This window comes from Drosophila nasuta, chromosome 3 (assembly GCF_023558535.2).
Source record: "Drosophila nasuta strain 15112-1781.00 chromosome 3, ASM2355853v1, whole genome shotgun sequence".
Classification (NCBI taxonomy): domain Eukaryota; kingdom Metazoa; phylum Arthropoda; class Insecta; order Diptera; family Drosophilidae; genus Drosophila; species Drosophila nasuta.
In genome coordinates, this window is record NC_083457.1 from 14,848,495 (window position 1) to 14,861,538 (window position 13,044).

Genomic DNA, 13,044 nt, shown 5'->3' on the forward strand with positions numbered 1-13,044 from the left:
GTCGGTAATCTTAGTCATTTACAACTTAATTATCGCGCATTTGTACAATATACAAAGAATACTCGGGTAAGTATTGTATATTTCTAGGCATATCAATATATATGCATATATATATATATATTTATATATATATAAAGTTGGGAACTATTCATGTACATACAATATGCTCTTAAATAAATGTGAGTCGCCAAATTGCTTACATTCTCTATAACTATCATAGCTTGATAAGGAAAAGGAAATCTATATGAATTGTATGTTTTTTATATAGCAGCTCAATAGCTCTGTGGATGATAATGATAGATCCGAATTGTTTTGGGGTGTTTTGTGTAAAAAGTGAGCTTAAATTTAGTGTGTAATAATGTTTTACAATTCGTAATTGTAATGGCACTTCAAAAATAATAAATGATAATGAAATATGTGAAAGTTGATACTTCAATAGTCAAGTTCGAATTACGTTTAAGGCAATTTCAAAGGCACAAAACTAAATTCACTTCTCTGTCTCTGGTTGTGTGTGGTGTGTGTATGTAATGAAATTACAGACTAATGAAAAGAACAAAGAATTAATAATAAGTTGAATTGATGGAAACTTAAATGCTAACAAAATGAACCTCAACTAATGTCACTTAAATCTAATTAATATTAACTTAGGCTGTAAACTACAACTAAAAGCTACTAAACGCATACCTCATCGAAGTCTAAACGTATTTTCTCATCAGCGGAAGCTAATTTATGTATAGTCTTTTTAATACGCAACGCCGGCAGACGCACATTGGGGTTTTGATGCCAGCACTCCTTCATCAGCTTGGACATGCCAGCGAGTAGCTAACGAATGAAGAGAAAGCAAAACGTAAGTCTCTCTCAATTTGAACGATCTATGAATTAAAACTCACCGAGTCTGAGCTCCAGCGATTGGGTATCGATGGACGATAGTTGTCAATGCAGACAACTTTGCGCATATCCTCAAAGCTGGGATCCATGGGCACCACATCGTAAAATGGCACCTTGTATTCCTCAGCAATGCCACAAGAAATGGTGCGACGACACACCTCCCATAGCACCAGTCCAAATGCATAGATATCCGTGCGGCGCAAGGCCTCAAAACAATCCAGATCAATACTGCAATAAATACATTTCAGATTATGGTAACTGCTTCTCAAAATTAATTCTATTCTCTACCCATTTACCTCTCATCCAAGACTTCCGGTGCCATGTAGCGTTTGGTGCCCACTTTCGGATTGTTGCCCATGTCGAGGCGTCCAGTAACATGCGAGTGTGTAACGGCCAAACCAAAATCAGCAATAACACAAGTACCATTTGATGTAACCAATATGTTCTTCGACTTCAAGTCGCGATGCGCCATTGCAGGCTTGCCCTCGGTGCCAAAGATTTCCGTGTGCAGATGTACCAAGCCATTAGCAATCGACAAACAAATCCAGATCATGTCATTGTGACTGAGAGCATTACGATTTAAGTGATCAAACAACGAGCCGAGGGGATAGTAGTGTGTCATAAGCCAAAGCTGTGTGCAAGAGTTGCGCGACGTCATGTCGGAGCCAATAAAGCCAAGAATATTCTCATGCCGCAGCAGAACAGTACTAAAAACATACAAAAATTGATTAAACAAAGATTATAGAAGGTCAAATAAAAGTGTTACCTGTATATCTCGGTTTCACGTTTCCACGACTCTTCATCGCGACTGAAGAATATCTTGACGGCAATGCTCTCGCCATGCCAGTGACCACGCCACACCTCGCCGTATTTGCCGCGCCCAATGCACTCGATAAGCGTCACCTGTTTGGCCAATGTGCGTTGTACCAAAAGCGGCAAACCGCTGCCCGAACCCGAAGTAACTGAATGCTGCAAATATTCGCGGAGTGTGCTATCTCCTGCGCTAGTGGCACGCAATAGGCCATCGTTGACCACATAGGATTCGGGATCTTGTTTGGTGCGAGTTGCCGCCAGCCGCTTGCGATGGCTGCGACGCATAAAAAAGACGGCTACAAAGCCGACAAGCGTTATCACCAAAAATGGCCCCAAAATCGCTGCTGTCATTTTGCTAATGTTGCTGCTATCAGCGGTAATCACGGTCACGTCGCCACTTTCGCTGACGAACGGCGGCAGTTTGGGAAAATCGCCACCGTTGCAATAATCGCTGGCACAGCAGGCGACATTGATGAATTTCTCAGTGTTGAGCGCATTTTGATTGCAAATCAACTGCACTTGATCCGGCGACGTGGTGCAACCTCGTGACACTTGCTCCTTGCCAACGGCGTCACGTGTGCGTGATTTCCAACACTGGGTGCAAAAATGGGGGAATACAAGGAATTAGAATATTCATTGGAATAGTGGAGAATTTATCACTTACCTGTATGGCATTCTGGCATGTGTGGGCGTGTTCATTGCGATCGAGACAAGGCGGCTCACAGGCATAACACTTTAATCTGTGCATACAACAAGATAATATTTAATATGTGTATGTATGATTCATAAAATAAATATCTATAAATAAATAATAAGTATTGTAATGGTCTAGACTCTACACTACATTGTAGAGTTAATGGAGATATGACTGTCAGTGTTACCTTCTCTTCATGCGTCGCTTACTCTTAACATGCCTCCTAAGTGCAAGTGCAGCGTGTGAAGTGTGGGAGGGAGCAAGTAGTAGTAAACAGTTAGCGGGTTTAAGGGGGGTGGTAGCGATAAGTGTTCGCTGCAATATCGATTCTATTACTTATCGATAAACACACATGCACTCATGTAACAACTTTATGTAAACACATTGCATCGATATTGCAGCGATTAAACGCAATAGGAAAATAATCACTATTCATATTTCAATGCTAATGCTCGTGATCGATAAGATCTTCAATAAAATGCATATAATTAGTTAACAATTAATTACCTGGGATGTGTTAGCACAGAGTTTTGCGGTATTGCTGGCATCGCTTTTCCATTTATATTTGGTGGCAATTCCATGTCTACTTCCTGTTGATCATCATGTAACAGTCCACTGATTTCAGCTAAAAGAGCAAACAGCAGCAGCAAAAAAAGGAAGTAAGTAGCAGTCACACATTTAAAACTGACAGAAATACACTCAACGCGCAGCACACACAGCACATACACAATAACCTTTTTTGTGTATACACAAATAAAGCACATGTGTGTGTGAGTATACTGATTATAAGATGCACTTCTTTATGCTTCGGTCGCTCACATAGGCATTGGTAATGTGTTTATATAATCAGAATATGCGAGTTAACTCGCTGTTTTCACAATTGTTAATTGCCTAATAAGCAGTTTTGTCACAATTTTCACATCGTACGCGGCGCAATTGCTCAGAACAGTAGCATATGAAAACAAATTGTGGGCCCCAAACGCACACAAACAAACACAGTAAGAGGCATTAGCATCTTTTTCAGCCTAATTTGCCGCACTGGAAACTGGTCATGCTTTTGCCAAAATGCATTCTAATGATTGATGGATATTGTGTTGCACTTGTAAATACACGGTAACGCACCTTTTTGCATTTTTATACAGAAAAAAATGACAACAGAAAAACTAAAAATAAATTGGACTCCATTGATTGTAGAGTTGTATCAATTAGAGGTGGAGAAACATTGATGGCACTATCGGTGTAACGATGTTTTCAAAACGTTTTAAAACATCGATTTCTTTTGGCAAAACATCGATATTATTCCCTCACAAATAACTGTCCGCGAGTTGAAATTAAATATCAAATAATTATTAAAGATTAAGAAAATAAAGGACTACAAGCATTAGAAATTGTCTTTAAAATTTTGCCGAATGTGGCCGAATTAAATGTGGAGCCACCTAGAAAACATTTAACGTCTTAAATGATGAATGGTAAATATATGTAAGTCCCTTAGTATGTCCTTACTACAATGATAATAAAGCAAATCCCCCATATAAAAAAGTTCTTAAAAATTTGGAATCGTGAACCAAATTTAAATGCAAAGTCAAGTGGTTAGGAAAATTGCTTGCTTATTGGGCCAGCTTCTGAATTTAAATAGATCAAATAATTTATTTTTTTTTGCTTTGTGTTCAAAAGAAATTTTAGTTTTGTTTTTTAAATTGCATCCGATATTTAAAATGGGCTCTTAAACTGTACAGTTTGATATGAACAATCGCTTGTTGATATAACGAGAACGTGGTTGGTCAGCACATATTATATGTTAGGTTGACCATATAACAAAAATACCAAAGTATCACCGCAGTTTGGAGTTACGCTATTTAAGGCAGTCGTCCACAATTCGTTTAGGTCACACTGAGCCGGTCCTCAGCTTCGCCTGGAAAAAATTGATCAGCTGAAAAAAACGTTTCTAGAAAATCTAAATAAAACGTCAAAGACAATTTGCAAAAGTAATAACTAAAAAATCAATTTATTGAAAATAATACGTGCATTTACTAAATAAGTTAAAGAAAAATAACAACGTGCTTACATATTTTTTGAGGTAAGTTTGACCTCTGCATGTGCATGTTCGTGTGTGTTGTGTGTGTTGGTCTTAGACTACTAGAAAATCAGTTTATTTTTTTTTAGGCAACCCGTTGTGTTTCACTGTTGTTATTCTATTCGTGATAGCTGCAAAACCAGATTATCCGACGATTGACTTTCTTCATTATATATGTAAGCTAAGAAGCCATTAAATTGTCAGCTCTACTGTTGCAATTTTCCAGAAGAGGGCGTCAACTAAGAAGAGGAGAAGCCTAAAGTTTACTCCAACCAGTTTTCTCCTTGTTAGCGACGCTTTATGCCTATAGGAAATCAATAAGCCATCGATATTGATCAAACCGAGACATGTGCTCCCTTTAGTCACGTAACTTGAACAATTTTCCCAACATTTTCTTTTGCGCGTGTACGCAAAACAAACACAAATACACACACACAAACGAGGGCGCTAAACATGTGTTTGGTTGCTAGTTATGTCTTCTCTTTATCGATATCTCAGCGTTGTCCCTTTTTCTGTGTTATCTAGATTATTGTCCTCTGAGGTTTGTGGGTACACACATAAAGTATGTACGTAGTGTGTATACACTGACTTTTCACATCCCATCTCGTCTGGGCTGCGCAACACACGCATACGCATTGCTTACATATGTTTGTGAATGTGTGCTGCTGATATAGAACGTCGCTAATAAACAACAATAATAGAAGGCAGAGGCAAACAATTGAGGGCAAGTGGTTGGTTGGTTAGTTGTTGTTTTTGCTTATCAACCGGCCTCCATCCTCGCCCGCTCCCTCTCCCAGTTGTCGTTGGCTGCTCATTTGCCGAAAGCATTTTGCCGGTGTTTCTACAAATTCATTCGTAAAAGTTCGCTCGCAGCGCAAACATCGGCACACGCACACATGCAATCATATTCAGAGACGAAACAGCGGCCAAAACAAAACAGCAAAACTACGCAGTATGTTTTTGTTTTTCCTTTGCGTTTCAATAACAAATACCGCATGGTCCCACATATAATATAATATATACACCTTACATAAGACATTGTAATTATAAATATCGCTTTAATTGCCAAAATAAAATGACCGGCAAATTCCGCTAACAAAAGAGAGAGAACAAAGATCGCACAACTGAGAGAGCTATTAAAATATGTACAGATGGAGAGAGAGAGACAGGGAGAAGAGTCGTCATTGATTATGAATTTTGCTAAAATAGTCATATAAATGCTTCTTTCTATACTTGATGATAAGTCATCGATTGAAACCTACGATAATTGTCTACGTCAGACTACGACTTTTGCTAAAAATCAAATCAGTTTCAAATATTGCATCAGCTGGCCAGTGTTGTCAGTTCTAAAACCTTCTGTTTGAAATTAAATAGCCAAATAAAAAAAGCTAAATTTTCCGCAACTTTGCTGAAGAGTTCTGTTGTTTTGTTTTTATATTAAAAAAATAACCAGTGCATTCAATTTCATTATTCAACATTCTATTTGCAGCTAAGTAATTGATACTGATATCCAACTTTTGCATGTAATTATTTGTGTTATTGCAGCTGAGTCTATAAAAAAAGCAAGAATTTACTGTGTAGTTGAATACGGTTAATACAAAAATGTGAAAATCGCGAAATGACGAAATGAGTTTTGATATCTAGAAATATGACAATAAAAGAAAAGTAAAGTAAAATGAAAATTAGATCATTTCTATCTTAAAAAGCAATGTGAAGAAAAAATCTAAAATTTAGCAATATTATACAGAAAATAGCTAAATAGCCAAGTTGTCAACACTGCATCAGCTATCAATGCTTTACTGTTTTACCTTCACTAATTGTTTTTATCTCTTTCTATATTGCAGAACCAACTAGAAGAAATCAAGAACAACAACACAACGTTTAATCGCATTTCTACGGCTACGTGTTCCTTAACTAATAACTAATAATAAATCTTATAGTGCAACAAGTGAATTTAAAATTATAGTAAAGTGCAAAACATAGAGAGAGATCGATAGAGTACGTGAGTGAAAAAGAGACGAGTGCGTGAGTGATTTGTGATAAGCTATGTCCGCTTCCACACGTAATAAACACTCCAAGCATGGCAATACGAAGCTCGACATAGACAAGGACGAGTTCGAGCGCATTCGCAAAGCTCTCGACAACGAAGAGTTCCGTAAATTGTTCTTCGATTACGTCGACGAAATACAAGATCCAGAGAATCGCAAGCTCTACGAACAGGAGATTGCACAGCTAGAGAAGGAGCGTGGCGTTGACATCACGTTCATACACCCAAAGCCGGGCTTTGTCGTTAAAACGACCATCGATGGCGAAATCAAGTGTTTCATCAACATTGCCTCCTCAGTGGAGGTGGCCAGACCCAACAACGAGAGGATGGTTAACCCGGACACCGGGGAACGTGGTCTCAGCTGGTCCATTCCCATGGCACAAGGGCCGCCGCATGACGATGTGGATGCCAAGCAGAAGTTGTGCAAAGTCTACGATGTGGTATTTCATCCGGATGCACTGCATCTGGGCAAACGCAATGCACAGTTTCGCCAATGCCTGTTGGACACCGCCCTGGATGGCGTGGAGCGTGAGTATAATGTGAAACTGGATCGGGCGAATCTCAAGTTCCCCAAGCTCGACTACAAGGGCATTGCACGCCCCACTGTGATACGCAAGCTGGCCAAGAATGCCAGCGAAGAGGATCGCGAACCGCATCCCCTGGAGCATATGTACCCCAAGAAGCCAGACACTGAGAATCCATTGCCCAAAGTGCTGCCCATGAAGACCAAGATCACCGCAGCACCCAAATTCACGGTGCCCAAGTACAGCATCAAGCAAAGCCACGCTGTGGATCTCTCCGAGTACACGGACGAACTGGACGCCAAGCTGCAGGCCACTGTGCCCAGTTCCCTAGTTGTCGAGATCGAACTGCCGCTGCTCAGCTCCACGGCAGACTGCCAGCTGGATGTGACAGAGAAGTCTGTCTACTTGCTGAGCGAGCGTCATGGTGCCAAGTATCGCCTAAAGCTGGATCTGCCCTACAAGGTGGATGACAAGGCTGGCAATGCACGCTTCGACACCGAGCTGCGGCGTCTGTGCATCACGTTGCCTGTGGTGCGTTGCACCGCTCGGCAACAGCGCCAAATGCATGACTCTGTGCGTCTGCTGAGTCGTGAGGACAGTGGCGTGGAGCTGAGTTCCCACAGCGAGCACAGCGAGTCGCCCGCCGAGGAGGAGGAGACAGAAGTCGAAGGCGAAGGCGCAGCTGAGACCAGCGATGCCATCGTGGAACAATCCCCAGCTACCGATGCATGTAAGTAGAAGACAATGAATATAGAACTTTAATGTTTAGGTGTCTTCAAAAAATACTTGAATATTTTCCATTATGTATGCTTTACTTTGAAAACTTAAGCTACAGGACAGAAAGAACAACTATAACTCTAGGTTTTCAGATGAATATTATTATAACTAATTTTTGTTGAAAATAGTATAATTCCAATAATAGTAAAGTACCATACTTGCATGCTATTTTACACATTTAAATTATTTAGTTTAACAAATTTGTCAAACATTTTTATTTTTCATTTTGGTGAAATTTGTAATATTTCATTTATTTGATTTGATTTGCTAGTGTTGAAAGAATTTCTAGCGTGAGAAACTATTTACAGTGAAAACAAGTAAGAAAGTTACAGTCGAGTGTGCTCGACTGTGAGATACCCGCTACCCATTTTTAATAAGGGCCAAATATTGCGGAATTATTTTCAAAATATACCGAAAATACTAAAAAATACTAAAAATATACCAAATGATATGTTTGGTATATCGATACAGGACACCATTCAAAATATACCACAGACGGCACAATGTACCAGATTGTCGCCCAAAACAACTATAAGCCCTAGTAAGTAGGCGTTTTTGCCCATACAAAAGTATTTCTTTAATAACTTCCACAATTTTTATCTGATCGCAATTACCCGCTACCCATAGGGTAGAAGGGTATTATAACTTTGTGCCGACAGGAAATGTATGTAACAGGTAGAAGGAGGCATCTCCGACCCTATAAAGTATATATATTCTTGATCAGCGTCAACAGCCGAGACGATATAGCCATGTCCGTCTGTCCGTCCGTCCGTCTGTCCGTATGAACACCTAGATCTCAGAGACTATAAGAGATAGAGCAATAATTTTTTTTCGACAGCATTTGTTATGTTTGCACGCAGATCAAGTTTGTTTCAAATTTTTGCCACGCCCACATCCGCCCCTGCAAATCAAAAAAATCGAATAACAAGCGTAATTTTAAAGCTAGAGTTACGAATTTTGGTATATACAGTAATAACTATAGTAGGTATGATCCTTGAAAATTTGGTTGCGATCAGAAAAAAATTGTGGAAGTAATTAAAGAAATTCTTTTGTATGGTCAAAAACGCCTACTTACTAGGGTCTGAGTTGCTTTGGCTGACAATCTGGTATATTGTGCCGTCTATGGTATATTTTGAATGCGGTACTATATCGATATACCACATATACCATTTGGTATATTTTTAGTATTTTTGCAGTATATTCGGTATATTTTGAGAATAATACCCCAAAATATATTGCTTTTATTCAAAATGGGTAGCGGGTATCTCACAGTCGAGTACACTCGACTGTAGCTTTCTTACTTGTTTTACTTTAGATAGAGTCGCTCGCGATATTTTTTACAGAGTATTGCGCATATCCAAATTACAAAGAAAACCTTTAAATTAGTTTTTAAATTAGTTGTCTAAACTTTTCTAGCGAAGGTTTTCTCACTTGACATTACCATTAATACGTTCTTATGAAACTTTGCATATGCAAATTAAACCTCTTACAGTTAATTGCCATTTGTCGTAACAGATGGTTGCAATTTCCACTGAATGTTGACAAATTTCCATCAGTTCTCCTAATGTATTATTTATCGTGAATTTCCACAATTTCTTCTAACACATTTCTCCCCCCTTCCATCTTTTAGTCCCACCCACTGCCGATGTGTCGCCCCGCTCGTTCCTAAAACACCATCTGCATTACCAGCTGCCCGCCAAGTTCGATTGCAATGTGCTGGACAATGTGATGGCCTTTGTGCTGCACGTGCCGAACGTGCAACCAGATTCCATACAGACGCTGCAGCTGCCACGCAGTCTGCATCTGCAGTTTGCATCCATGGGCAGCGGCTACTATCCCACACACTACGCTCTGTTCATGCAGCTCAGCGAGGAGGTTGATTCCCAACTGCTCATCGATCATGTCGAGGCCGATGCCTCTGATGAGAATGTGGTGTTGAGGCTGTATATGAGCGCTAGTTGCGAGACTATGCCAAGCTATCTGGCTGGATCCGATAGCAATGATCTCAAAGAGTATGCGTTGGGCCATCACAAGGACAGCGATGACGAAGAGTTGGAATGCAAACCGTCGCTGCAGGTGAGCATGGATCACAATGAGCTGGAGCAGGCTGTGGAGGTGACAATAGCACCGCCCGACAGCATTGATGTCAAGGATAAGGGTGCTGGTGGTGAGCCACATCCCCAAGCGGAGGTGGAAGAGGAGCACGAGCAGCTGCATCAGCACAAGAAGCCTAACAAGAAGCAGCGCAAGCGCAACAAGCGTTCGCTATCCGAGTCTGCTTGCGAGGATCTCAAGGCTGAGGAGCAACACCACGCCCAGCAGAAGCAGCAACCGGAGCGGCAGCAAATGAAGCACTCGACTCCAGAGCAAGTGGCGACGCAGCCGATGGCAACGTTGAAGCTGCCGCAGCGTAAGCAACGCAGCTTCTCCGAGTGCAACGACAGCAGCGGAGGCAGCAGTGTGCATCATCGCGGCATCCTCAAGCGTTTCAGCCGCTATGGACCACGCCCCTCCATGTCGGACAGCTGCTCGTCCATTGATGACTACTCCTCATCGTATTCGTGCTCGGTAGATGCAGCTGGCGCTGGTTTCTCTCAATCATTTGGCGGCATACCCGAGGAACGTGTCGGGGGAGATGACGCAGGTCTCTCGGAGAGCTGCAAGAAGACTGTTAGATTTAATGATCACATCATGAAGCAAGTGTTTAGGTGAGTCTCAAAATAGTCATCGCACTTTAAACCAATTCACCTAAATTGAACTCAATCTTTTTCCTTTTTGTAGACTCGATTCGAGCATTTTGGGGCAACGGAAGAAGAATCAAAAGCGTCGCGATTGCAAATTGCGGGCACAGCAGCGTCGCCTCAGCGAAGGCGATTCAGCGGATTACGAAGACAGCGTCGTCACTGGCCAGCAGCAGCAATCCGTTCACAAGGTAAGCTTCTGTGCTTCTGTGTTTGCCTGGCATTTATCATAATTAAATTAGTGCAAGCTGGCGAAATGCGAAATGCCATAACAGTAATTGGGCAGACGCAAATATTGATTATCTAGTCATAGTGTTAGATTCTCCATTGTCAATGCTAGACGTGTGCTTGTGCGAGGGTGTTGATTAGATGATTGTTTGTTCTCCATTTAGTAATTGTGCGAATTGTGCCCGAAATAGCATCAACAATTGTGCACCTTAAGCAAACCGTGAACCACTTCGTTCCGGCTTGCCGCGTGTCAATTACAAATGTGTAGCAAAAACTAACAAAGAATAAGTTCTGACCCTCCCCCCCTTAGCTAGCACTCTCAACGATCAATTGAAGGTCATATGATATCAAGTCAGATGAGATAATCGCTGCGCTTTAGTTTCTGAGTGCGCAGTTCAAGTTGTTAAAGCATGACAATGTTGTAATATTTCAAATGCACAAATACGAACAGAAGTTTCCAACTTTCTTTTTTCATATTTGAAATTAATTTTACAACTTGTTAGGGTTTTCTGCTAAGACTTAGTAATCATTGATTGGTTATATATTTAAAGCAAAGCCAATGGATTATTGAAGTATTTATTAAAAAAATAAAACCATTTTTTTTTTATAATTCACAATTTGAATTAATATTGTTAATTGATTTAATTTTGTACGAGCGAAAGTTCCAAGCTTGCCTTCTTATTATTTCTTATTCATATAAATATGAAATAAATTTAATAACTTGTTAGACTTCGCATTATCTAATAATTTCTATTGCTGATCTACAAGATATCATAAATTGGTTGTCTATTTAAAGCCAATCCATTATAAAAGTATGCCTTAAAATAGCAAAATTGTTTTTTTTTTTTTTTTGACAATTTACAATTTCAATTAATAACATTTCAGTTCTTTTTGTTGCATTTCAGTTATATTTTGGTATTTACTTAAATGTCATAAATAGCTATCTTGTGTATTCAATTTAACATTGTTGACAATCTTGTGATTGCTGAATTAATTTTAACCTATATGCATAGGTATTATTATTTCTTTGTAGATCATGGAGTTCATTGCATAAAAAGTGTACTTAGTAACGGAATTGTCACTCCGTTTGTTGTATTTGTCATTTATATTGTGGTCATTTATTTGCGACGTCGCTTGAATTGTTTATTTACTCAATAAACGCTTTAAAAATCAATCAAAATTCTCAGACTGTTTATTGGAAATTGAAAAAAAGTATTTGTTTAGCTTTGACAGAAACAATATTAGCATCTTTGAGGGGCACGCTTTTTTAAAAAGTTGGTGTAATTAATACTTTATTGACATATCTAATTTGTTATTTACATTTTTTTATAGACTGCTGGCAACGCACAGTATTTCAAGCAGCAGAATCATCGTCATGGCAAGGATAACAAGAAGCATGCCTTCCATGACAGCGGCCTCGACTTGACTGGTGGAGTTTCCTCAACTAAGTGCAACAAGAATTACAACGAAGAGGAGAACAAACGAAACGAGGCAGACGCTAAGAACGCAATGATGTTTGAAATGGATGAAGACGATGATGATGATGAGATGTAAGAACTCAACTACAAAGTAACAAAAATGAAAGTTTTGGAGGCATGTTTTCAATTTTTTGAAACCACTTTTTATTGTACTAATGGCTTTTTTGAGAGTTTCATATTGTTTTTTCTCTTTTTTTGAATAAATGTTAAGACACTCGCTCAATTTAAAAATAACCATATACAATTGCAAATTGTTTAGGTGCAATCAGGGCAAAAACCACAAAAAAAAAAGAATCAAAAGATCAAAAATTGAATGAAAACAAAAGAACAGAGCAGGAACACATAAAATCTTATGTACATGGTTATATATACATACATATATAAAATATATTATTAATTGATGATTGTTATTTAATTTGGTTAAAACTCATTGGAAATTGTTAAAAGCAACGTACATAAGTAACTTTTAGATTATTTGTAAAGTGCACATCCTCATGCGATTAATATACACATACATATACACACACACACCCACATAAAATATATATAAATTAATGTAAAACACAGCTCTCAATAAAACAAAAATATCAATAGTTAACAAAGCATATACATCAAGATAACACACAAAAACATACATTTAACATTAACACCACACCACATCGGCATACGTAGCGTATAAGCGATATACATATACATGAACTGTGCTGCAGACAATGAACTTGTGGCATTTTAACTTTTTTAGTCGAATAAAAAGTTACAAAATATATATACACCCTATAT

General features: G+C 39.1%; 2 protein-coding genes across 4 annotated transcripts; one reads left to right on the top strand and one right to left on the bottom strand.

Moving 5' to 3' along the window:
- Nucleotides 1–7: 7 nt before the first annotated feature.
- On the bottom strand, nt 8–3,616 carry LOC132793017 (activin receptor type-1). 2 transcript variants are annotated; one of them, XM_060802600.1, is made up of 7 exons: nt 3,520–3,616; nt 2,903–3,021; nt 2,366–2,441; nt 1,655–2,295; nt 1,185–1,595; nt 891–1,116; nt 8–822 (listed from the first exon to the last, which is right to left on the bottom strand). In XM_060802600.1, the coding sequence occupies exons 2-7, from the start codon at nt 2,974–2,976 to the stop codon at nt 673–675; spliced, it is 1,578 nt and encodes a 525-aa protein (XP_060658583.1). In that variant the 5' UTR covers nt 2,977–3,021; nt 3,520–3,616; the 3' UTR covers nt 8–672. The 2 variants fall into 2 exon arrangements, with proteins under 2 accessions (XP_060658583.1, XP_060658584.1); XM_060802601.1 differs by lacking the exon at nt 3,520–3,616 and having other exon boundaries at nt 2,903–3,022.
- Nucleotides 3,617–4,271: 655 nt separating this feature from the next.
- Nucleotides 4,272–13,030, top strand: LOC132788367 (protein kintoun). Of its 2 annotated transcripts, none has more exons than XM_060795739.1 (5): nt 4,272–4,472; nt 6,314–7,770; nt 9,448–10,525; nt 10,599–10,749; nt 12,119–13,030. In XM_060795739.1, the coding sequence occupies exons 2-5, from the start codon at nt 6,516–6,518 to the stop codon at nt 12,338–12,340; spliced, it is 2,706 nt and encodes a 901-aa protein (XP_060651722.1). In that variant the 5' UTR covers nt 4,272–4,472; nt 6,314–6,515; the 3' UTR covers nt 12,341–13,030. The 2 variants fall into 2 exon arrangements, with proteins under 2 accessions (XP_060651722.1, XP_060651723.1); XM_060795740.1 differs by lacking the exon at nt 4,272–4,472 and adding an exon at nt 5,354–5,421.
- The last annotated feature ends 14 nt before the right edge of the window (nt 13,031–13,044 follow it).